The 27,285-nt window shown below is 38.0% G+C and overlaps 2 protein-coding genes across 7 annotated transcripts; both read right to left on the bottom strand.

The window, feature by feature from the left end:
- Positions 1 to 21,794, bottom strand: hdgfl3 (HDGF like 3). 6 transcript variants are annotated; one of them, XM_042414652.1, is made up of 8 exons: positions 21,698 to 21,794; positions 16,730 to 16,835; positions 15,070 to 15,146; positions 13,922 to 14,060; positions 13,512 to 13,673; positions 9,441 to 9,575; positions 5,769 to 5,814; positions 1 to 309 (listed from the first exon to the last, which is right to left on the bottom strand). In XM_042414652.1, the coding sequence occupies exons 2-8, from the start codon at positions 16,754 to 16,756 to the stop codon at positions 119 to 121; spliced, it is 777 nt and encodes a 258-aa protein (XP_042270586.1). In that variant the 5' UTR covers positions 16,757 to 16,835; positions 21,698 to 21,794; the 3' UTR covers positions 1 to 118. The 6 variants fall into 6 exon arrangements, with proteins under 6 accessions (XP_042270586.1, XP_042270582.1, XP_042270585.1 ...); XM_042414648.1 differs by lacking the exons at positions 16,730 to 16,835; positions 21,698 to 21,794 and adding exons at positions 15,358 to 15,519; positions 15,996 to 16,038; XM_042414657.1 differs by lacking the exons at positions 16,730 to 16,835; positions 21,698 to 21,794 and adding exons at positions 15,358 to 15,519; positions 15,996 to 16,040 and having other exon boundaries at positions 227 to 309; positions 5,738 to 5,814.
- Positions 21,795 to 23,668: 1,874 nt separating this feature from the next.
- tssk6 (testis-specific serine kinase 6) lies at positions 23,669 to 26,317 on the bottom strand. Its single transcript, XM_042415678.1, has 2 exons — positions 25,968 to 26,317; positions 23,669 to 24,443 (listed from the first exon to the last, which is right to left on the bottom strand). Exons 1-2 carry the CDS (start codon positions 26,223 to 26,225, stop codon positions 23,724 to 23,726), a joined length of 978 nt encoding a protein of 325 aa, XP_042271612.1. The 5' UTR covers positions 26,226 to 26,317; the 3' UTR covers positions 23,669 to 23,723.
- Between the last annotated feature and the right edge of the window lie 968 nt (positions 26,318 to 27,285).

Raw genomic sequence — 27,285 nt, 5'->3', positions numbered from 1 at the left:
GAAAATGAAGTCCTTTGATTTCTGACATGGCCCTTGGCATTAAGTTTAAGTGCTGAAAAAATTGTGTAACATAATGCCCAGTCTTACTCTGGTATCCACATGATAACTGATACCAGTATCAGTAAGGGTGCATCTTTAATACAAACACATACTGGAAGTCCAAAAGAGAAGTGGAGGTGATGATGGCAGCCAGTAGACAGTGTTGATGAGAAATCATGTTGTAGATTCTACTTTCAAACATCACAGCTACAAATAATGATTTCCCTTTCATGCTTTCTTCACTTAATGTTCTTCTATGAGCAACTGGTTCTGTGGGACACAAGAGGAAATAATAAAGAAACACCATTAGTAGTATTGGTCAATCAAAAATAAATACACTGTAAATAACTGTAACTGGGTATTAGCAGAGAGCACAGCATTAACAGTAGTAACTACAGACGGTTGACAAATTAAAGGAAAAACCGGTACAGGTCTGAATGCTATCCTGATAGGAATCTCTTCCAGGTTGACAATGCCTCAATTCACAGGGCACAAGGGGTCACTGAATGGTTTGATGAGTATGAAAATGATGTGAATCATATGCTATGACCTTCACAGTCACCAAATCTCAACCCAGTTGAACACCTATGGGAGATTTTGGACTGATGTGTTAGACAGCGCTCTCCACCACCATCATCAAAACACCAAATGAAGGAATATCTTTTTGAAGAATGGTGTTCATCCCCCCAGAAGACTTCAGAGACTTGTAGAATCAATGCCAAGGTGCACTGAAGCTGTTCTGGCAGCACATGGTGACCCAACACTTTACTAAGACACTTTATGTTGGTTTTTCCTATAATTTGTCACCTGTCTGTACATTTAGGATTAGAACAATAGTAAACTATAACAAAACGAGACAACATTTTCTGGTTTAAATATGGCTAAAATAACACAAATAACACATTTATTTATGAAAATGTGCATCTCATGATGTTAAACCTACAGTAACTGATTTTGTGGCCACTTGGGGGCAGCACAAATAGATTGTAAACACAATACTGACATATAAAGTTGTTATGGGGAACTTGTTAGCAGAGTTGCAATATACAGATACAAAAACTCTGCACACCCCAGTTAAATTGGCAGGTTTTTGTGACGTAAAGAGAGATAAATCATGTCAGAAATTTTCTACCTTTTATGTGAAATTGCAGCCTATAAAATTCAAGTGAAAAACAAACTAAAACTTTAGTGGGAAAAAAGAAAATATTATAAGTAATTATCTTTTCATAATTGGGGATGTGGATGTGTTCAGAATCTACTGATCACATTCAAACTCATGTTTGAATAGTCATTAATATACACTTGCCATCAATTACAGTGACTCTGATTAACCTCAAATCAAGTTCAGCTGTTCTTGTAGGATTTTCTGGACATCTTCTTGGTTGCATCCCACTGCAAAAGCCACTATCCAGAAAAGGCTTACAAAGCATGAAGGCTGCCAAGAGGCCTATGGCAACATTAAAGGAGCTGCAGAAATTTCTGGCAAGTACTGCTTAACCTCTACAGTAGGGATGCAGTGATTAACTGATTTCACTATTAACTGTGCTTTAAAATGTCACAGTGTTGTAACTGTAAAGGCTCAACTACACAGAGTGTTTCTGTTCTCCATCTCAAAAATGGGACGTTAAGGTTTGTTATTTTTCTATGAACAACGGTTGTACTGTGAGGAATATTAAACAAAACAATTGTGTTCAACAGACTGCAGATGGAACCTGGTGCAGCAACTTAAAATGCTGCAACAAGTTCAGGTACACAAAGTCACACATGCTGTTAAGAGAGCGACTCCCCTTATTTATGTTTGAGGGGAGCTACGTTAGCTAAAGGAGACGTGATCTGGCAGTGGCTGAAACATTGTATTCACCAAAAAAACAAAAAAAAACACCTTAAAGCATCAGTTTGGGAGTAATTTGGCCAGGGGGTTGTTCAAGAACACAGATCTCCAATTTGTAAAACTAGCCGAAGAAAAGTTGCTGCTGAAGGATCCAACACCTCAAACTGAATGCAACATCCTCAGAGATCATCATCCAGATATACAACTGAGGGTAATTCACTATAATAACTAAGTTAAAAAAAACAAGTTACTCAATGAAACATATATATATATATATAAAAGTGTCACTTACAATCAATGAAGTAGAGGTGAGTTAAGAGTTGAGCTTTTAGTCCAGTGTAAACCAACAACAACAAAGCAGGAAAAGGAGCATTGTACTGTTTATAAATGAACGTTCAGTGTGACCATTTACATCCTGTTGCTTCCTCTCATCTGTGTTGAGTAAACGCTGCTATGGCAGGTAAATATGCCAGGTGATCTAATTCATTAGAATTCAGTCATTAATGTCACCTGCAGAAGAGATGTTCTCAATTTCTTTCTTTCATTTTTACTAAAACTGCAAAAACAAACAAACAAACAAAAATGATTAAAACAGATTATTAAAAATTAGGCATGGATCACAGTTGATGGTAACACTTTTTTAGCTTAGCAGTTTTTTACCTACATCAGTAATATTTTCCCCTAGGGGATCAATAAAATTAAGCTTAATCTTATATTAATAATGAGCAACTGTTAAAAACAAAAGCCAACAAAGAAATGATTTGGGAAAAAACTAGAACACCTCTAAATCATTAAATGTCACAGAACTCACTAATGGTAAAAAAGCATTTTTTCTGCCACACAGCATAATTTTTCATTAATTTCTGCCATTTTGCAACACAGTAATCCAGTAGAGACCCAATTTATTGATATGATATTTCACTATCAATCCAGCTTATGTGCTATGATGCCACATGGCTCATGCCAGCTTTCACATAGCTGGTGCAAACCAGTGCAGTTTGTCGGATCAGCTGATGTCCCACACAGCCAGCATCTGCAGCAGCAGCCGGCTGCTCCGACAACGTCGGTGCAACTTTCCAAATAGGCATTATTTGGATGAATTGACCACATACTGGGAATCTACAAGGTTACCTTCTGAGAAAATATTAAAACTTAATAAACTGACATATTAACAGCCCTACAGTGAAAATTTCAACAGTTTTCAGCCTGGCTCCACCATTACTGCCAGTAATCTTCTTCTTCTTCCTCTCATGTTGGACTGAGGGCAGACTGGACACTACAGTGACTCACTATCACCCCTGAGGCACAAAGTGGTATTACGAGACAGAACGGGCTGAAGCTAGCTGGTTAGCATGCTAACTTCAGTACATATCTCTGCAACACAATACATATATATATCTTTGACAAACATCAAAACTGTTATTTCTTCACATTCTGTTGAAAATTTTAGTTAATTTTGGAATGTTTTAAACTAAAATTCTGGCCAAATCCACATTGAACCTTTAAGAATATATCAAGGCTTAAAGAACTTATGTCTCAGCAGGATTTAGAAAAACTTGTCCATGCATTTATCTCCAGTAGACTCGACTACTGTAATGGTGTCTTTACAGGTCTCCCTAAGAAATCAGACAGCTGCAGTTGATTCAGAACGCTGCTGCTCGAGTCCTCAATAAGACCAAGAAAGTGTTTCATATCACTCCAGTTCTCGGATCTTCACACTGGCTTCATGTCTGTCAAAGAATTGATTTTAAAATACTGCTGTTAATTTATAAAACATTGAATGGTTTAGGGCCAAAATACATTTCTGATCTGCTGCTATGTTATGAACCATCCAGATCTTTTAGATCATGTTGGACAGGTCTGCTTTGTGTTCCCAGAGTCAAAACTAAACATGAAGATGCAGTGTTCAGTGTTTATGCTCCACATATCTGGAACAAACTCCCAGAAAACTGCAGGTCTGCTGCAACTCTCAGTTCTTTTAAATCACTGCTGAAGACTGTTCTCTTTGCTGCTACCTTTTATTAAATCAAATAATTATTCATTTCTTACACTGCACTGTAACTTTTATTCTTGTATTTTATCTGTTTTATTCTATTTTAGCTTGTTTTTATTTTCTATTCTCTAAACTCTTTTATTACTGTTTTTAATTGTATTTAAATGTCCTTTTATGGTGTTTCTTTTGCACTTTATCTCAGTCCTTTTAACATTTTATGTAAAGCACCTTGAACTGCCTTGTTGCTGAAGTGTGCTATATCAATAAACTTGCCTTGCCTTACTGCCTCACTCCTTACTCATCATCCCCCAGGACCCCAATACATTGGTATTTTTAAAAAATCACTAATTTAAACAGAAAGAGAAAACAATGATATGAAGTCATTAGGAATAAATTGATTGACAAAGTCATGAAAAATAGGAATGATAGAATAAAGCACCTGTGAGATATGACTAAAAGTATACCTCTGGGGTCTGCAGGTACCCCGGTCGGTAGGATTAAGGTTAAACAAGCCCAGTGTCATTTCTGTTTAGTCGGCACCATGACTGGATAACACTGACCAGCTTAACAACGGCATTGGATCAACAAAATCAGACTCCCTTCAAACTTTATGGGATGGTATACAACAGATCAAAACAGATAGTTCACTCATCTTGATTCAAAGGTGGATCCTATCCAAACAAAACTGAGAAGCATTCAAATGTCCTTGGATACTCTTGGAGAACATGTCTCTTCACTAGAGCAATGGACTGGGGCAAACAAGGACAATCTACAAGATCTCCTGGCTTGGACCAAAGAACTAACTTAAGATAATGCCCAGGATCTGGAGAAACAAACCAGATCTTCCAGTCTTCGCTTTGTTAAGATTCCTGAATCCTCTGAGGGCCGCGATATTCTTGGCCTCATATCCCTGTTAATCCCACAGTTCCTTGGAAAACTTCCCCAATCCTCTGGCTATTGAGAGGGCTCACCACACTCCCACGTTCCTACACAACAACAGAGCTGGTCCAAGGCCTATCCAGATTAAACTTCTCAGTTTTCAGGACAAGGTGAGAATCTTCTGTCTTGCCAGAGAGAAAGAGGAGCTGGGGTTTAAAGGTACTTGAATCTACATATATCCTGATTTCAGTGCTGAACTCAGGATGAGGCGCTGTTGTTTTGATACAGTTAAAAGAAGACTCTGTGAAGTTAATCTAAAATACTCTCTCTGGTATCCGTGCACACCGAGTGTCATTTTCAATGGCAAACCCCAAAATTTAACCTGTCACAAAGCCGCTGAAACTGCCTTCATGTCTCCCGTGAACTCTCCATCATAAGAACAGTTAATGTGGTTAGTTGAAGCATACAAGCTGGGACATTAGAGTATCTTCAGCTTTTTGTATCCAGTCCCTTAAACTCAAGAGTGACTCAGTGAATGAGAGAGAGAGACTACTATTTTCTCCTTCAATGTAAAACATTCAGTGAAGGGAACATTTACTTTAACAAGCTCAACTCTGTAATTTCAGATTTCAAAGAGCTTAATGAACTCTCACAATGAAAAAAACATCCTAGGAGAAGGAGGCAGGGCATATCTTGCTGCCCAATATGTATAAATATGCCACAACCTTAGGGACACGCATGCATTCTCACACACACACACACACACACACACACACACACACACACACACACACACACACACACACACACACATATAAATGCATAGGATATACTGTATAAATAATTAATATAAATATTAACATTGTTCTTGAAACTTTCATGCCAATAAAGCACATTGAATTGAAACGAGTGAGAGAGAGCAGTGGAGTGAGGAGAGGAAACGGTAGAAAGCTTTCTCTGAAACAGAAAGCCTGTGAATGAGATAAATGACTAACCAATCAGTGGTCTGCAGTGTTTTCATGTCACCTTTTAGTATCAGCTCAGCTCGAGAAGTTTTTTCACATGGTGTGCTCTAAAAAATTAAAAGTAGACAGTGAAACAGAGCTTTTAATCAAGAATAGAAAGACTATAATCTCATATACCCACTTGCTGACTTGTTTAACATGTTCTTATCTACCTGTGATTTACCAGCTATCTGGAAATATTCACGCATTACTCCACCTTAAAAAGATGGTGACATTCTTGATCCAAATAATTATAGACCTATCTGCTCTATTGCTAAAGTATTTGAAAAACTAATCTTTAATCAGTTATAACAGTATCTTAACACTAATATTATCCTATCACCATTTCAATCCAGATTTTAGACCTAATCATTCAACAGCTACTTCTCTCTTAAAATATACAAACGATGTGTTTTCAGCATCCTATGCTGACAATCTTACAAGGGGCTAATGTTATTGATCTCAAGAAGGCTTTTGATTTGGTTAATCACTACCTATTCTTAGATAAGCTTTATGCAGTTGGTGTATCTCAAAATGCATTATTATGGTTTAACTCTTATTTACATAATAGAAAACAATGTGTTGTCCTTCAAGGGAGTAAGTCTGATTTATTTGTTCAACAAAGGGGTGTACCCCAGGGTTTGATGCTGGGTCCTCCTCTTTTCTCTATTTTCATTAATGATTTTCCTTTACTCTGTTGTAATTCTTCTGTTCAACTACATGCAGATTATACTGCCATTTATACTTCTAAACCTCATTTACTGCAAATCCAAACTGCTTTCAATTGGATTTCAACACCTTACAAAACTGGCTCCTCTCTAATAAACTACTGCTCAATAAAACAAACTCTTAAACTTTGGTACAAGACAGAGCCTTGAAACAAAATCTAATAATCTAATAACGTGTAATGATGGTACTTATCTCCATCAAGTTGATCAAAGTAAATATTTGAGTTTGTGGCTTGACTCTGAATTTACATTCAAACCTCACATTGACAGTGCTTTATTTTGATCTAGAAACTGTTTTACACTTAGTGTCCAAAAGAAACTTACCTCACAACTTATATTGCCATTTCTTGACTATGCCAATGTTGTTTAACAAAATGCATCCAAAACTAACCTTCTATCCCTCAGTACAGCATACAATAATCTCTGTAGATGTGGTCTTGGATGTCCCTTTAGTACTCATCACTGTATAATGTATAACTCACTTAAACGGCCTCCAGTCAATATAAGAAGACACATTCACTGGCTGCAACTTATCTTTGAATATGTACATTTCAAATATCCTCATTACCTACAACAGTTTTTGGTACCATACTCCACAATATATCAATTGAGGATTTCTACACAATACTCCATTCCTACAGTCAGAAAAGCAATTGGAAAGAGAGCATTTATGTTTGTCTTCTTATTTTGAGATAAACTGTACAGTTTCAGATGATGCTATACCTATATATAATATAAAATACACTGCATATTCTATATTCTCAGTTTTATTTTTGCTGGGCAAGCATTTGTTCACAGCCTCTGACTGACTAACAGACAGACAGACAGACAGACAGACAGACAGACAGACAGACAGAACAAACAGATGGCTTAACCAAAAGAAGATCAACGTTTTGGAATGGCCCAGCCATAGCCCAGACCTGGATCCAATTGAAAACCTGTGGGGTGACCTGAAGAGGGCTGTGCACAGATCTAGAACTTTTTTACAAGGAAGAGTGGGAAAAGATTGCCAAGTCTAGATATGCCAAGCTGACTCTTACTCAAAAAGAGCTTCAACAAAGGCTTAGTTTAGTTTTATCAGTTATCTTGGTTTCACTTCTTTTACATCACAAAAACTTGATATTCTAACTGGAGCGTGTAGACTTTTTATATCCACTGCACACACATCCAGGAGATAAAGGGCAACATTAGCATTCATTTTGAGACATGTTTGGCCTCCACCAACGGAGAAAAATATCTGCCTCTTTAGCTGCTAAATGCTCCACTATGATCACCAGCTAGCTGCTAACTTTGTCTGTCTGCTGTTTGCTGCTGGACAGGTAGCGTACAGTGGATTTATCAGAGCTTTTTCATTGAAAATAGGACACCAGGAGAGCAGTGAGACTGAAACAAAACAGTAGAGCTGTGAGCTGTAAAAATGAACAATGAACAATGATCTGACAGATGCTGAGGGGAGCTGCATAGTCAGATAATAATTCTGTGGATTCATCATTACAGATGACCTCTTTTTTACAGATGACAAGTAGTCATGTGATTCATTGTTAATGATGTTGATTTCTAACATTACACTGTGAACATGAAAGTGCTATGTAATTAAACTCAGCCATATTACTTGCTAGCTTATGATGATAAATCACAAACTCGCAATACATGATTTTGCATTGTAATAAGATTAAATGTATATTTTAATGAAAATTCAAAACACAAAATTGTAAACATATGAAGAGTGGCAAAAGTGGTTAAAAGTAATATACAAGTTTATAAGTGAGATACCACTACTTTAATGGCAGCTTGTTTACTTCTGCCTACAACTTGGAATAGTCGACATTTTGACATTAGCGACAGAGAGACAAAGACAGAGAGAGTACTCTACTAGCCCTGTATGTTTTTTTTCCAAGTTCAGCCAAAATGGTCTCATTGCTACCCCTTGTACTGCTAGAATATAGTACAGACCATGGAACTTCTCACACTGCAAGACACAAACCAAAATTTCTGGAATGCCAGAAATCTCACCAATACCCTGAAAGCCAGATCATTGATCGTTCTGGCAATTAATTAGGCATTGTGACCCTTTCAGACTGAATGTCAAACAACATAGCATCTGGAAGAAATTCTAAAATTAGTCGGGGAGCGACCAATTTGGGGTGTAAAGACTCAATACGTACAGTGACTGTCCAATGTAGAGAAGTTCCACAAGAAAGAAAACCTTAGTCATAATGCCATTAACATGTGTAACTACACTTAACTAATACCTAAACATCCAGCCAACAGTATGCTGTGTTGCTCACTTGTTATAAAAATGTTGTTATTTATTAATCATTTATGCATTTTAGTGGTCTTTAACAAACACCACTTCCCATAAGTCCTGGACGTTTGTGGGCTAAATGTCACAGCTTGAAAGAGGAGGAGAGTCCATGAGCTAGTGGCAGCTAGCTTAGACCAGCAGGACACTTTCATGGGGACTATAGTTTTTTCTGTGCTCACAAAATAATCATCAAACTTTGTTAAAATCACAAATGTTTCAATTTCTTAGAGTATCTGCTGTAGAGGATGCTGAGTTGTCTTAGAATAAGGAAAGTAAAATCCTTGAACACAATTATTTTTTTCAGAAAACCAGATTAAATAAGGCTGAATGAGAAGCTAGTGGAACAGAGGCTAGCCCGGATGTGACGTCATTACTTGGGTCCTCTATAAGCTTTTCAATGGAAAACATCCAGGACTGTAACACTGTGGATGAGGCAGACCTTAACAAAGCTAGTGCTCTAATGAGTATTATCTAGTTATTATGTTATGCTTCACAACATTTAAGAAAGCCATAGAATAATTGATAATTTCTGGTCAAGAAAATTGGAGAGATAGTTAAAAACAGTGAGATTTGGAACACTGACTTTTTAACTATGACCTGTTCTGTACACATATGTCAAGATATGATCAATGATACGTATGTAGACTTTCATGAATCCCACCTTACTGTCGGTGGTATTTTGGATGATGTCATTGTCGGGGTCTCCTCCCTCAGAACCGCTCTTCTGGTCGTCATCTTTCCCATCTTTCTCCAGATCCTCTTCTCCAGATGAGATCCTGGATAGCTTGGAGGATTTCTGCCACAGACACACAGATCAGGATGCAGGAACACTTCAATTTTCATTTCAAAAAGACAAAAAATTGTCAGTAGCACATCATGCTTTGAAGGGAGCTGATAAACACACAGTTAGAAGAGAACAGTAACTATTACTACTATAAGGCAATTTTAGATGACCCTACTGCTACCCTACTAATAAAACAAAAAATAATTGATACAATTAAAGCAGGAAAGCAAGTTTATAAAAAAAAAGTTTTTAGTAGAGATCAAAGGAAGTCATTGAGGTAGAAAGATGAATTTCAACTATTCTGATGGTTCGGGGACCCTGACAGCAAATACACAGTCTCCTTTAATTTTAAGTGTAAATCAAGGGACTGCCAGCAGAGTTTTGTTGCTAGATCTAATGTTAAGTGCAAGTACATATGGACACAAAAGCTCACAAATGTATGCTGGAGCCAGACCATGAAGTGCTTTAAAAGTCATGGTTGAAAAATCAACTGGAAGCCAATGCAAATAGGCTAAAGTAGGGGTTATGTGATCTCTTTTGTTTGTTCCAGTTAAAAGTCTGACTGCAGCATTCTGTACAAGCTAAAGGCGTGAGCGGGCTTCGCTACTCAGGCAGGTAAAAAGAGCATTATGATAATAGATTCTGGAGAAAATAAAAGCATGACTATCTTTCTCCAAGTCAGAAAAAGATAAAAATAATCAGACTTTTGAAACAATATGAAATTGATAAAAACAGGGATGAACTACCTTATTAACATGATAAAAGTTCAATTAGAATCAAAGATAATTTCTGGCACAAGGCTTAATGGAGGGGATCAGGTTATAAAATGTATCATCAAATTCTGATGTGTTTAATGACCTGAATAGCATTATTAGACATCCAACATTTGACATCCATTAGACAGTTCTTTCAGGATGTCAGATTGCTGGTGGATCCTGATTTTATGGACACATACAGTTGTGTGTCATTGCAACTTCTGTGATGAAAATCTTATGATTATACATTATTTGGCCAAGTGGAAGCATGTAGATACAAAATACGAGGAGATCTAGGACAGAGCCTTCCTCAACTATCAACCCATTTGAAATGAGTAGTGCTAACGATAGTAGCAGTGGAAAAACCCATTCCATAAACTTTTTAAAAATGACGTGTCAGTCATCAACTGGTTATAAATGTCTAAATGCCTAAAATTCAATAATTCCACCATTGGTCAGTGTGCCTGTGTGTGTGTGTGTGTGTGTGTGTGTGTGTGTGTGTGTATGTGGGTGAGGTTGAAAGGGGAGTGAGACAAGGTTGATGAATAGCCATCCCATAAACACAAAGATCACTTTTAATATTTATTCAGCTGAGGAGATTCCATTTCCCTCTAGTACCTCTTGTACACACACACACACACACACACACACACACACACACACACACACCAGTGTTTCAATGATGTGACAGGACACACACACACCTCAGCAATGCCACATTCCTTCAGATGCACCACATGTGCTGTGCGTAATGGAGCCTTGTTGCTAGGCAACAGCGGTTGCTAAGTGAGGAGCGGGATGTGTGACTTTTTCAACCTGCTTCCATTTACAGCAGCAATGGCTTATGCACTAATACAGTAACACACTAATGCAGGGCTCGACTCTGCAGCACTTCATCCCTTCAAACCTGGGAGCTTTTTTTCCAAAATAAAGGTCAAACAGAAGAGAACAGCGTAATGAATATAGTAAGATAGTCAGGAACAGAATTTATTTAAGAAACTAACATGATTGAATGAATGATATATATGGAGAAATGCCACAGAGTGAAACTATTATAAGAAATAGGTCTGGTAGCCAATATTGTGTCCATAAACAGCACTGTCCCACTGAAGTACCTGCTCATAGGCTTTATATGTATATATATATATGAAGCCGTGTATATGTCCCTCTTAAAATGAGCACCAGATACATGTTAGAAGAAATAGTTGCCATTATTTTACATATTTCTTACGGACATTTTGACTTGTCACAGGTGTGAATAATAAATGATAGCTGAATTCCATTTAGCTGCTTCAGTTTTTTATTTTTTAAAGATTTTTTTTTTTTGACATTGTTTGCCTTGGAAAGTGGATAGTGAAGTGGCAGACGGGAAACAAGGGGAGAGAGATGGGTATGACATGTAACCTGGCTCAAATCATGGATGCTGCAGTTATGTGGCATGTGCAGTAACCATACAGTTACGCTCCAGCTACCTCAGTTTCAGGCTTGTGCATGCTGGCTCACTGTCACACTGTCATGGTTTACTGGGACACATGAATAGAAAAGAGCCATAGTTAATGTTATTAGTAACGACTGTGCTTTCCCTACTGTGACAAGTCAAAATCTCTGCTGTGAAAATACCTATTGTCAACAAACATATAAAGACAATGTGTGTCTCTCAATACTACCTGACTTTCCTTCCCTGTCTGTGGCTCTCAGCCCAAAGCCCACCGGTTCCCACTGAGGACATTAAACTTTAAAAAAGGTTCACAAATATAGTGAGCCGGAGTGAAACTGGAACTTCTGGGTTCTGTTCTAGAAGTAATTAAACCTCATTTAATATTCCATTAACATGTGTAACTATGCCAATTACTAAAAATCCAGCCTTGGAACAGAACTTTTCTCAACAGTTTGACATGTGGCTCGATTCATGTTTAGATAAGTAATAGATTTTTGAAAAATTTGATACCATATGTTTTCAATACTTATGTGTTATTATAAGTCCTACATACATGCTAAACGTCACAGCTTGACAGAAGAGGAGAGTCCATGAGTGAGTTGAGAGGGCGCAGCTAGCTCAGACAACAATAAATAACAGCAGGACAGAGAAGAACAAACGCTGTTTTTACACAGCGCAGTTTACAACTAGATAGGTGAAAAAGTGATTTAGAAGACAGTGTTGAGGAGTTTTATGGATATGGAGGAAACCAAGTACCAGTGCTGTTGCATTTGTAGTTTGTCATGGGAGCTGTAGTTTTTGTAAAATCACAAAGGTTTCAATTCCTTATACCTAGTGCTGTAACGCGAGTTACAGAAACTAGTGGAAAAGAGGCCAGCTCGGACACGACACCATGACTTTGTCTCTCTATATGGTTTCATTTTTTTTTAAAAGCACAGTCATTTCCTAAAACAGCTGGTCACTGTAGCTGTAGAGACAAAGTGCTTACACGTATCCTGCTGTAGCCTTCAATTATTCACACCAGTCCTTGGATGATGAAACACCTTTATTGTAAGGTCCAGTAAGACGGTAAGAAACTGTGTGCCTCCACAGCTACGCCATGCATGAACTAATTAACCCAAATTGTGGGCCTAAAGGTGTTGCACCAAGGCACTCACTCTCTTAACAGGACAGTAATTTGTTGTCATGGTGTATGAAATTATTCTTAACGAGCGAAATGCAATTACAGATTTCTGATTAAACTCACTACTTACATTAAAACATCAAGCCTGTTCATATAATAAAAAACATATATTTTAACAAAAGCTAATTAGGCCTGTACACAAGGATGAGTAAGAACAACAAAAACTAATTAATTCCTAAGTTTGGCTCATACAGTAGTTTTTAGCAAACGTTACTCAATAAGAGGATATTTTCAGCAGCGGGTTAATCCACATGTGATTATTGATTAATCTGAAGAATATTTTCTTTTTCTGACTCACAGTCTTAAACCCAAACATATTAATTTTATGATCATATAAGAGTAGAACAATAACTGCTGATATTCATGTTTAAGAAGTTTAAATCTGTAAATCTGTGGTATTTTTGAAGAAATAGAAAAACAAAATTACCCGATTATCAAAATTGTGGCTGATTCATTTTCTGTCAGTCGTCTAGTCGATTATTTGACTCATCAATTCTTGTTACATCATCTCCTATTATACCTGAATCGTCCTCCTTTCTGTGTTAGTGCATTCAGCTGCTGAAGTTAAGTACCTTGGAGGTAGCTGTCTTTTTCCGTTTGGATCCTGTCTTGTCTCCCTTCAGCTTTTCCTTGTCCTCTTCCTCCTCAACGGAGTCGCCCTCCTCTCCCTCGCTGCTGCCGTCAGCAGCGTTCCCCCCTTCTTCTGTTTCCGATGAACTCTGTTGCTGGATGGCCTGTGTACGGAACAAACTTCATAATTTCTGAAAAAAGGACTGGTTTATAAATGTGAGAGTTCAGAAAAATACTTACTCAAACTCTGTCTGCTTTGAACAGCTCTTTCATTTGTGTCTTATAGTTTTGGCGAGGCAACAATGCGGCTTTGTTGAGCATCGAGCTTGTCTGGCATCACAGCCCGCCTCCCCCTCCATGTTTTCTCCCTCTGTCTTCTCTGAACTACAGACATAATAGAGTACTGACTGACCTGATAGCCTGTGAACTTGACTCCAGGGTTGTTCTCAATCTCCCACAGGCCCTCGTTGAAGCCTTTCCTCTTGTTGGACTTGCCAAATTTGTCTTTATACTCCTTGTAGGGCAGAAGATCCTTAGGGCCTAAGAATGCACTGAAGAAGGAGGAAGAGACATTTACTGCTAGTATCACTGCAACAGGCTGGAAAAAACTTTAACGATGCTGTATTTGACATCAACATTTTTTTAGACAGATTATTTTATGGTAAAACATGTTTTTCATTAAAAGCTAAAGGCATCCCAGAGTTTCCCCATGTCTGACTTAAAGAGCTGAGAACTCTGAATTTGTAAGTACTACTGTGGGTTTCAGTAGTTTTAGAGTCACATGATGATCCACATTATGTTGTAGAGGCTTTTTGCCCAACAAAATTACATTCAGCAGTAAACACTAAATAAGTTTACACATAACCATTTTCAAATATAAAGCAACAAACAAAAGTTATGTTTACATTGAGCATTACTCACCAAAACACATTGTGTGTATCTTTGAGGTCTAACAAAAGTGTGAAATGCATTTCCTTCCTCATAAAGCATTTGCAAAGCAGATTTTAAAAGCATTTTAAATCCATGTTTACTAGCTTGTGCATGCATGAGATAAATAAAACCAACAGCAGAGGATTTAAGCTGCTGGGCAACATTTAACTTTAATGACCTACAATGGTAAAAAACAAACAAACAAACAAACAAACAAACAAAAAAAACCTGACACTATTCATTTAAAAAATGTTTTTACACAAGTTTAAATATCTAACCTCAAACATTGAGCATGGAAAAGTACTAAAATGTGACCGTACTTAGTACTCGTGATAACAACTGAGCAAACTCCGTCTGAGGATGAAGACTGTGAGAGCTCCAGAACAATGTCAGTAACTGAACCAAATTCAAAATGATTTTGTCAAACTACTATTTTCAAGGTCAGGAATGAACTTTAACACTCAAGGTTGAAACATCTTAATGCACTGCCACTGAACATTTTTCCCAAACATTTCTACCCAGCGCTACTTCTACTGGAAAGACTTCATGTGGCAGAAACTACTCAGGCTTTCCTCTAAAACAACATATGTAGAAGTGGAACACTGCACATCCCGGAAGAAAGGCGCCTACGTTTCATGAGTCCCGAAGAAGAAGATGGGGTACTTGTTGGCAGGTGGCTTGACAGCTCCCTCTGGAAGCTCATCAATCTGAAAGGACAGGGAGAGAGACACTGTTAGAGAATATTTATTATATTCCTCCTAATGCTGAAAGCTTTCTTTTTTTAAAAATTACCAGTGTTAACTATCACATCACCTTAACTGATATTGGCTTCTATGGGGCTACTACACGCTCATGTCCTGTCATACATGCACAATAAAGCATGGTGAAATTGAACTGAACTGAGTCAGTCATACCTACTGTATGATGGTGGAGAGAGGTGCTCCTGGTAACTTGTTGTAAGAGGTTACAAATGGAGCCTGACAGCCCACTGCACTGAGGAAATCCACAGCAACTCATGACATGATAACCCATGTGCGCCACTGAATTTGAGGCCATACTCTGCCTGCTATCAGACAGCTACTGTATAACACATAACATCAGTCATTGCAAATGAGATGGTGTATTAATAATAGTGTTGAAACAGAGACGCTACGGGTTACCTGAGGTCAACTACTGGCTCATATAATCCACGTGTGACAGCTAAATGCAAACAATAAATAAAAACACACGTTGAACTAATTAATGGGAAATATTAACATGAAAATTGCGTTACAACTCAAGTAAGAGCTGAATGAAATAAGAACCATATTGAACAAATTGAGCTCAATAAATGTTACGTGTTTTCATAATTTTAAAATGTCTACATTGTGACTCAGTCTAGAGTGCAATTAAGGCTTTTAATAGATGCCTGAGTAACAGAAATACGCAGACCAAATGTGGCCGTGGACCCCAGCCGAGCTCAGGGAGCCGTAGCTTTTTCCCCAGTAAAGCAGCGGCTGTATTGTGTAAATCAACCCCGCCTCCCTGCGCTCCCAGCCCGGCCGCATCAGACTCACCCTCGCCGGCCAGTGCGGGTATCCCTTCATTTTAGCGAAAACCAAATCTCCTGCCTTGTACTCCCGCGGCCGTGGTCGAGCCATATCGCTGGATATAAACTGAGGTTTGGGATGAATTTATAATCCTTTGCAGGGCCCTCAACACAGGGCTAAATTATCCACCATCAATGTTTTTATATCAAGACTGCAGTTTACACGGAAATAAATAATTAAAAAACGCGGAAAACGGGGCCTGGAAGAGGGCTATCCTCTTACGCACAAATTCAGGTGTAAACGCAATCAAGAATGGCCTAAGTTGGAGTAGTGTACCTGTAAAGCCTGTCAGAATAGGAAAAATCTAACTTCCGCTCTTCGAAATAAAAGTATTAATGACGCACATGTTTTCAATACACGCGTTTTATTATCTTAAGTATGTCTTCAACTTATTCTTTAATTAAAAAATAAACAGAAGAAGAGCTTTCCCCATTCCACTCATACATCCTGCAAAAAGTAAAAATGCAATGTATGATGTTAGCAAACCCAACATATTAAAGCACGGTAAATTTTCACAATAATAACTAACTAACTAACTAACTAACTAACTAACTAATAATAATCATCATCATCATCATCATCATCATCATCATCATCATCATAATCATAATAATAATACTAGTGATTAATGCCCATTATCAAACAACTCATCATTTGCAAAGTACACACACTGATTACTTTATTATTTCATTGAGAAACACCTGCAGGTTCTCTGGATTATTGGTCATCCTATTTTAATGACAGTTAGCAGCCACTTGGTGGAAGCATCTCCCCAGCAAGCCACCTGATCCTTTCCTGAGCCTCATCCTGTAGTGGGAGAAAGCAACAGTGTGACTGCATGGCAGACAAGTTGTAGTTGTTACCAATCCTACTTGTTTCTACTAATATTATTATTGGATACAACGTGAAGGAAAAAAATGACAATTAGAGGAAACCCACCACAAAAGATGAGGGGGAAAAGAGAAAACAAAATATTTTATGGTTTATTTCTAAATACATTAAAAGATATTTTACAGTTTTTCTTGATTGCTAAGAGACATTTCTTGAAACTATGCTCCGTTTCCCAAAACTCTAAACATAAATGCATAACTGTACAATCATCTTCACAAACTTCAAACTTCCTTGTCAAAACTAAACTCTGAACTCAAAACCATGTAATCTTACACCTCAACCAAACTTTGCCTTCAGACATCACACAAAAGCCATCAAACACACATACACACTACAAAATAGCCATTACACACTGGCGAGATCAATTCAAAACACCACTGTAAAAACCTGTTACTGCAATGAATAATGGAACTTATGGTTTCCCCCCAGAGCAACTTCTTTACATGATGAACACAATATAAAGACACAACACATGGATACATTCTCAAAATTTGTAATTCCTCATTGTACTGTAGTACAATAAACTGGAATTGAGTCAAAAAGTGCACTGTAAAATATGCAACAGATAAAGATGATAAAATACAGTATAATAATTTCCATGTATTTACCAATATAAAGCAATGACAAAAAAACAGTTTCTACATAATGAAAGAAATCACATCTATTCTGCCTCAAGTCTTTGTGGATCCATTGTTCAAAAACAAGTGAACTGGACCATGGCCCTGTTGTCTATCTGTCCTGAGGTTCTGATTGGTGTGTGAACAATTTTGCCTCTTAGTGTTTCCAAATGGGAAATGTGTGTTAATTGGGTTCAAGCTGTGATGCCTTCAGTTAATGACAATGAATGCCATGCTCTTTAAATGTGCACATAAGTGAAAACAGGAGAATAGTGTTTATAGTTTTGGGAAATGGGTCTTTCTTTTGGTAGATGGCGTCATGGTTTAGGTTTAGTTAATAGGCCCAGTTATAGTGTGTAAGCAATCAAGAAAAACTGTAATTAAAAACAGGAAAGGGTGTTTTTAATGTGGTGGCTGTGGCTCAGGAGGTAGAGGGGGTTGTTTACTAATCAAAATGTCGGTGGTTCAATCCCTGACTCCTACTGTCCTCATGTCGAAGTGTCCTTGGGCAAGATACTGAGTCCCAATTTGCTCTTAATGGTTGCGCTAGCACCGTGCATGGTAGCTTGCCGCCATCTGTGTGTGTGTGTGTGAGTGAGTGAGTGAGTATGGGGCCAGAACAGTGACAGTTAAATTTTGGCACTGAAAACAAAACCTGAATTGAAAAAGGAAACATTGGCATTGAAACACTTGGATTGGAAAAGTTGTACTGGGGGTACCAGAAGCTCAAAACAAGAGTCAAGAGCAACAGCAAAATAAGCTGTTTGGCGTTGGCAGAGAAGATTTGGCAAATCTTTCATGGGTGCAACCCACATACTCAGCTCTGCTGCTCATCCCACAAATGCATGTTCCTTACAAATGTTGCACCATTTAAAAGGGAAATAAACAGGCTTTCCAATGGTATAAGATTTACTGCCAAGAAGCATTGTTACAACAAAGAAATAATCTACCAAACACAAATTGCCTTACTTTTTGTGCTAAGTTTATGAGGTGAATAGTGTTGGTCCAAGCACAGAACCTTGTGGAACTTGTCTAACTTTTGCTTGCATGTAGGATTCATCATTAATGTATACAAACTGAAATTGATCTGATAAATAGGACTTAAACCAGCTTAATGCAGTTTCTTTAATGCCAAATAAATGTTCCAGTCTCTGTAACAGGATGTGATGGTCAATGGTGTGTAATGCAGCACTAAGATCTAACAAGACAAGTACAGAGAGAAATCCTTTGTCTGATGCAATTTGTAACTTTCACCAGTGCTGTCTCTGTGCTATGATTCACTCTAAATCTTGACTGAAAATCCTCAAATAAACTATTGTTATGTAGAAAGTCACACAATTGATTGGCAACTGCTTTCTCAAGGATCTTAGAGAGAAAGGGAAGATTAGATATAGGTCTATAGTTGTCTAAAATGCCTGAATCAATAGTAGGCTTCTTAAGAAGAGGTTTAATTACAGCTACTTTAAAGGACTGTGGTACATCGCCTGTTACTAAAGACAGGCAGAGTTCAGAGTTCATATTTAGTAAAGAAGTGCTAACTAAGGGTAAGACTTCCTTAAACAGCCTAGTTGGGATGGGGTCTAAGAGACAGGTTGATGGTTTAGATGAAGAAATTGTTGAAGTTAGTTCAGGAGGGTCGACTGGAGAAAAACTGTAAATATATATCAGGTTTTACACCTGTTTCTAAGGTTCCTGAAATCGGGGATAAATCTGTTCCTGTTGAAGGCAGGGGCTGAAGAATTTTGTCTCTAATAGTTAGAATTTTATCATTAAAGAAGCTCATGAAGTTGTTACTACTGAGAGCTATAGGAATACAATCAATGGAGTTATGACTCTTTGTCAGCATGGCCAAAGTGCTGAAAAGGAAGCTCAGGCTGTTCTTATTCTGCTCTATTATTAATGAGTAATAGGCAGGTCTGGCATCACAGAGGGTCTTCCTATATGTTTTAAAACTATCTTGCCAGACTAAGTGTTTGGTGGAATGCCATGTCCTTTGAAAATTTTGCAATGTTTGCTTTCATTTGTGGGGTTGGGTGTTATACCATGGAGCTAACCTCTTATGTTTTATTATCTTCCTTTTTAAAGGGGCAATGGAGTCAAGTGTTTTTCGCAATGAGCCTGCAGCACTATCAACAAGATGATCAATTTGGGAGGGACTAAAATTAGCATAAGAGTCCTCTGTAGTATTGAGACATGGCAGTGAATTCAATACTGATGGAATTGCTTCCTCAAATTTAGATACAGCACTATCAGATAGACATCTAGTGAAGACATTTTTGTCTAATGGCGTGTAGTCTAGTGATAGGAATTCAAAAGTTATTAAGTAATGGTCTGATAAGAGAGGATTTTGTGGAAAAACGATTAAATGTTCACTTTCAATGCTCTATGTCAGAACAAGGTTGAGGGTGTGGTTAAGACAGTGAGTGGGTTTATTTACACTCCGAGAGAAGCCAGTTTAGTCTAATAATGATATAAACGTAGTGCTAAGACTATCGTTATCCATGTCTACATGAATATTAAAGTCACCAACTATAATTACTTTTTCTGTACTAAGGACTAAGTTTGATAAAAACTCTGAGAATTCAGAAGAAAATTCACGTAAGGGCCAGGAGGATGGTAAACTATAACAAATAGAATTGACTGTAAAGTTTTCTAGGTTGGGTGTGAAAGACTAAGAACAAGGCTTTTGAATGAGTTATAATTAAGTTAGGGTCTAGAGCTGATTATTAGGTTTGACTTAAAAATGGCTGCAACTCCACCTCCTTGACCGGTATCTCGAGGAATGTGAGTATTAATATGACTGGGAGGAGTGGATTCATTTAGGCTGACATACTCTTCATGACACAGCCAAGTAAGACAAAACAAATCAATATGATAATCTGATATTAGATTGTCTATTAATACAGTTTTAGATGACAGAGATCCAATGTTTAAGAGTCCACATTTAATTCTCCTATTTTGCTTTACTATTGCAGTGGTGGTGTTAATGTTTATTATATTTTTATGAATAACTCTCCTTCGGTTTACTTGGTTTTGGGTGGATAACTGCTCTGATGAAAGCATAGAGAAGCGTGTAGGACTGCAGCTCTGCCTCCTGGTCTCAACTCTGAGTTGTCATGGTTTTGGTCTAAGACTAAATTCAGCCATATTTCCAGATATGAGAGCAGCTCCATCCAAAGAGGGATGTATGCTGTCTCTTATAATCAGACCAGGTCTTCCCCAGAAAGTCTGCCAATTATCTATGAAGCCCACGTCGTTTGCTGGACACCACCTCGACAGCCAGCGGTTGAATGATGACATGCAGCTATACATGTCATCACTGGTCAGATTAGGCAGGGGCCCAGAAAAACAACATATTGTCACATTTGTCACATTGTCTTTGCATATGTACATGTCGACATTAATTTGTGTGACGTCCGATTGCCATAATCGAGAATCATAACTGAAAACGTGAATAAAGACTGTACCATTTATGCTTATCCTTAGCCAGAAGTTTTAAGTTTGTTTCTATGTTGCCTGCTCTGGCCTCAGTAATACATTTGACTATGGCTGCCGATGTCGCTAACTTCACGTTTCTCACTATGGAGCTGCCAATAATCAGGATTGTTTTCACCATGGGTGTGTCACTGAGTGGGGAGAACCTGTTAGGAACTGTGGGCTTCATATTAGGACTATGCTTCCTTTGGACAGTCACCCAGCCACCCTGGCTTCCTGGCTGCTTGGGAACTACTGGTGGAGTAGGAGCTATGGTAGGTCAACCCGCACCAGCTACTGGGGGCTGGCTACCTACAATAGCTAACAATTGGTTTTCCATGGTGCAGAGCTGCGTTTCCAATTAACTGAGCCATGCCTCCAACGCCGCAAATAAACTACATTTATTACATGTACCATTATCACTAAAGGAGGCAGAGGAATAGCTAAACATATGACACATTGAGTAAAAGAGAGCAGGAGAGTGAGAGGCAGAGAGAGAAGTCATTGCTAACTGCTAAGCTAAGTTAGCTGCTAAGCTATTTGCTGAGCTAAAGTAACTAACAACTGTTAATTGTGGATTAGCAAGAAAAGTCATTAAAAGAAGGAGAGAGCTAAGAGTGCTTGTGCAGAACAAGCACAAGTCTGAATTTACACAGTCGGCAACTGGAAATGAGGCAATATTCCTACCGCAGAACATCATTGTACAGATATATAAAATGAAACAAGCTGAATATCTCCTCACGGTCCGCTAGCTGTTCTGTGTGTGCGCTGAAAAAAATTCCAGTGTTCATATACAGCCCTGGCTCTGTAAATGGGAAACAAAGTGGCTACATCGGCAAATCAGCAGGGGGCAATCCACACTGAATCCGAGAGTCTCACAGAGACCCCCCGCGTTTTTTTACGCTCAGAGTCTGTTGCATTTAGTGAATCATAATCTGAGCAGGCAGCTGTTTAAATCACACAAATATCCCACTGTATATGTGTTTTCAACTTATTAACTGTTTCAATGAATCAATAAATACAAACTCTGTTGATTTCTTCCTGTTCAGCTGACATGCAAACTATTTTAATTCAGTAAATGTCTGCTGTCAGTCAGCCTGGTGAAGCAGTTTGTCCAGTCGCTGTCCTCTCAGGACTGTCTACAGCTGACAGACGGCTGCTTCTGTGGACAGAGATGCTGAATGCAGGTCGAGTGAGAAGCGGGGAGGCCACAGAGAGAGTGTGGATGGACTGTTGTGCTTATGTGACATGATTTTTTTCCCCACTCATGATAAAATGTGAGAAGAAAAGAAGTGACTCTACAGCTGACGCATCACTCTGGATTCCGCTTTTTTTTTCTCTTTTGGTTGTTGTCTTGGCAGTCCATGAATTTGGGGGATGGATTCTCTGAAGGAGCACGAAGGGAGGAGTCTATTTGTTTGGGTGTTTAGTTCAAACATCAACAATCTTTCTCCAGAATGACTGACTCTAACTTTACCTCTGTTTTTGGTCTCCACCAACTCCTGAGAAAAATATCTGTCTCTTTAGCTGCCAAACACTATGAACACTATGTTCACCAGCTAGTTGCTAACTTTGTCTGTCTGCCATTTAGTGCTGGCAGTTAGTGCAGAATGGGTTTTAAGAGCCTTTTCACAAAAAATGAGAGTCGTGAAACTATGATAAAACATTTAAAATGTGGCCTGGAAAACCAAAACAATGAGCTAAAAAACGTTATAAAGCTTGGTAGAGCTGAGGGGAACTTCATACTCGAGAAGTCATTGCTCATATATGAAATACTGATTATAGCTGCTTTAAAGAACAGGTTCACATTTTTTTTGTCTGTCTTATAACAATACCTGCATGCTCGTATGTAAGTGTTTTTGATTGTTGTTATTGTTCCTCCTCTCCATGGGCCTGAAGAAATCTCTTTCACAGATGATTCCAATGTAAGAGATGAGGGGCAAAGTTGAGCTGAAGCTAGTATGAGGCCTCAGCCATTTGAGTTAAACAAATCAAGTGGATAGCTTCCAAAATTACAGTCTTTTTAATACAAAATTCCCTCTTTGTGTTGAATGTGTGAATTTCATATTAAAAGGAAAGTAACTTGGAAAGATACCTACATGATTTGTCTAAGTCAGACTGCTAAAGCCTCATATTAACTTCAGCTGCACTCTAAAATGTATTTTTGCACAGAATGAGGACTGTGGGTTTTGTCCTTCATCACTTAACTTGAAATCACTAGGAAGGCATCTCTTAATGGGCAATTTTTTTTTTAAAGACATCTTCACTTTTTGTTGACAGTATGTTAGAGAGGAGTAGATTGAACTCTTTCATTTCAGATGTTTGACTGCCTTATGCTCATAAACTGTTTCCAACAGTGGATAAAATACAAAAAAAAGCAAGTATAACAGTCAAATATAACATCACATACCTCCATAATTACCATCCAGTTGAATCAGCACCTCTCTGACACTGTCAAAAAATAAATATGAAGAGGTGTTTCCATTATTTCATTGTGTAACTCTTCACTTTAATATTAACACTAATACAATAAGCACCTTTGATATCGATCAGCCAAACACAGTTTGATTACAGTATGATGTTTTTTTTTAAACAAAATGAAATAGTTGTTTCTTTTGGAAGATGCAGATGAATTTTAAATTCAAAGTTTACCAAAAGTGATAGTGAATGCTTTTATTTTAACTTTTGTCAGCTTCTTATTTTCAATGTTTTGTCATTGTCTTTCAGCAGCAGTTGATGGTCCTTCTCCTGGATCTGAAATATCATTTGAAAGTTCCTTGTCCTCTGTGGCCTTTTCACTTGGAGGTTCTTCTTGTCCAGAGTCAGAGACTGAGGTGGAGGCCTCATCACTCTCCTCCATTCTCCCTCTCCTCAACATCCAGGTGCTCTGTAATATGTTGCTGATTGTAATGCGCCACTCAACAATAGGGTGCAGAATGCTTTGGATAAGGTCCTGTGCCTCCGATGAAACGGACGGACTGTTTGGGAAGCTGATTCTATGCTTCTTTTGAACCTCCACCATCTTCCCAATGTTGGTGGCATTAAAGGGCTCTGATGCATAGAGCATCATATACAGCACAACACCCATACTCCAAACATCAGACACTTTGGGGTTGTATGGAGAACGACTCAAAACCTCAGGTGCTGCATAGGATGGGGTGCCACAATAAGTTTCACTCAGCTTTATCTGGCCATCCGTGTAAGTGAGCCTCTTGCTGAACCCAAAGTCACACACTTTGAGGTTGAGAAACGTGTCCAGCAGCAGGTTTTCACATTTCAGGTCTCTGTGTGCCACATCCCTGCTGTGAAGATACTGGATCGCCTCACACAGCTGTGTGAAAAACCTGCAGCTTGAGTGTTCAGGTAAGGCCCCTTTGTTTTTGATATACTTCAAGAGGTCACCTTCTACACAAAGCTCCATCACCATATAGACCTACAAATGCAAAAGGGCACGTTCAAGTATATGCAGCAGGATACGCAGTTAATGTAAAACAAGATTAAGAGTCTGCAGCCATGCTAGCTGATCCCTGAGGAAGTACTTGGACACAGAGGTACTTTGAGCTAAATGCAAATGTCAGCATGCTAAAATGCTGATACTAATGATGTTTAATCTTTATCATGTTTTATCGTCTTAGTTTAGCCATTTAGGAAGCTGACATTTGATAATCTAAACACAAAGTACAGCTGAGGCTGATGGGAATGTCACTGGTATTGTGGGTATTTAGTCATAAACCAAAGTATTGGACAAATTGAGATTTTGACCTGATAATGATGATAGATGAAACAGGATTGATTGATAATTACAATTCAACATTCCTGAGGAGACAATCCTGAGGAGAGCATGAATGTGTGTACCAAGTTTCATGGCAATCCATCCAATAGTGATACATTTCACTCAAATACACAAATGTGAACCTTATGGTGGCGACAAGTCAAAATCATCAGGCTGCAGAACTCTTTTGTTTCCCAGTCTGTCAAACTGTTAAATCAGAGTTTTAGTTTAAGTAGGCCTTAGTGTACCTGTGTAGGCTAAGCACTGAATGTGAAAGTGAGCCATGAAATTGATTTCATTGCTGCTACTCATTTGAAATGTCTGATGTGGTGTATGTTCGTGGTATTGGTTTTGTTGTTTGGTTAAAAGTTGTGTTTTGTCATGTTTGTGTATGTCTTGGGATGCAACCAAGCAGCAACTACAACAGCTTGAGGCTGAAGCCAAGGCAGAGGTACCTTAAAGTGCCAAGTGCCATAGCACAGACAGCCACTAGATGCCCCAACTGCCTTCCATTCACAAAGCCTCAACTTCTCTCTAGAAATAATAAGTCAATCATTTTTTTCCATGAGTTATTATGGTCTCAGTCACTAAATTTGGTCCATTTAACAAGTGTGCTGGTGGACTTTTTTAATGTTACTTGATAATGATACCTGCCCTGTTAGCAAAATTTAGCTAAAGTAGCTAACGTTAGTGTGCAGCACTCTGTGTTTCCAAGGTAGCATGAAAGGCAACACCCTGCACTCCTTATTTGAAGGTCCTGGCTCCAAATGAAAAAAGATGGCACTGACCATAAGCTACAACTTTGGGCTTCAAACCAGCTCCAATGCAAACACATGGGAGATGTCACACCTCGCTATGTCCATCTTTAAATACAGGCCATGGATGTAACACAAACTTCAGAAAAATAATCTGACAATAAAGTGAAATCAAAATCAAAGTAGGGATCATTCTCTAGGCATCATGGATATTTGTACAAAAATTCCATGGCAGTCCATCCAATATTTCAATAAGGCTTTTAACTAACATGCAGAAACATCCTGTTATCACTTTTTTTTATAACCATCTTGTGCATTTCAAATGAAACTGGCTCTTACATGTATTAATATTTTTCATGTATCTCTGTGTAGACATACAGTAGTTACAGTAACGATGGTTAATTATACAGTACCAGTCAGTGGTACTTACTGTCCTGTTCTTTTTCATTTCTAAAATCTGGTAAGTCTTGACAATGTTGGGATGATTCAAAGACCTGATGATCTCCATCTCCCGAGACAGGAAGACCTCCCAGTTATCAGAATTGAACTTTTTTGTGTCTACAATCTTTATGGCAACCTTCCGCTGCCGTTGGGTTGAGTATGCACACACAACTTTGCCATACATGCCTGCTCCCAGGTTGCTCTTAAACGTGTAACCATTCTTCTCCAAGAACAACTTATCAATCATTGTATGTATAATGATGACACAGTCAGCTGAGTAAAGGCCTTTACTCTTCAAAAGGTTAGGTTAGGTTAGTTTGGTAGTGAGTCAGATCAGTATATGTACAGTTTACATTACATTATGACATCATTTTCTAGAAACATGCCAACAGAACTGCATTTAAATGATTCATTTCTCCTGCAGAGCAACAACACAACAATAAATTTACCATCAAGTCAACCATAGTATTAAAAAGGTGGACATGTGTCTGAGTAGTACGAGAAAACAAAACAGACAAACATAAAATAAAAATATTAAAAATACAAATGATAAATAATACAGCCTAAACAATACAATGAAAGAAAAAAGAGATGAACATAAATCAGTCTTCAATTTAAATTAAAGGTTAGTACATTCCTGGTCTATTGATTTTTACATATTTCAGAAGTTCTTTTGCTATTTTTAAATTCATACACTTCAGGGATTTACGATCCAATCCAAATTCATTATAAAAAGCATTAAAAGTGGGTGAGCTTTTCATAAATTTGGCTGTGTATATAATATTTTACAATTATGAGAATTGTGTTACTCAGCAGATTTTCTTGTTTCCCTTTCTTAACCAGTCCATACATTACATCCACATGTGATCAGCAGATTCTTCTTTTTTTTTTTAAACCATACTTCCATTTGTTTCCAAAATAGTTGGGAGTGACAGCAAGCAGAGAAAATATGCTTTGTGGTTTCAATATCTATACTGCAAAATGAACAGCCATTACTTTCAAAACTGAATCTTAATCTAAGGAATTTGCTAGAAGGATTTATCATTCACTAATTTAAAATTAATTTCTTTAGCTTTGGGTAATATTTAATAATGTAAGAATTCTGTTTTTAATCTTAGTAATTTGGCAGGATCCATGTCCTTAAACCAAGTACTCTAATGAATTGGATTGGATGTAAGTCAAGCCCTCTCAAGCCTTCTCATACAATCAATAAAATCACGTACTGGGATCTAAAATGAAAATGCTGTTATAAACTCCTCACTCAAGACAGTCAAATGGCAAACCTTTTTCAACACATGGCATTAAAT

The sequence above is a fragment of the Thunnus maccoyii genome, chromosome 1, assembly GCF_910596095.1.
Source record: "Thunnus maccoyii chromosome 1, fThuMac1.1, whole genome shotgun sequence".
Classification (NCBI taxonomy): domain Eukaryota; kingdom Metazoa; phylum Chordata; class Actinopteri; order Scombriformes; family Scombridae; genus Thunnus; species Thunnus maccoyii.
This window is presented reverse-complemented; position numbering and strand designations above follow the sequence as displayed.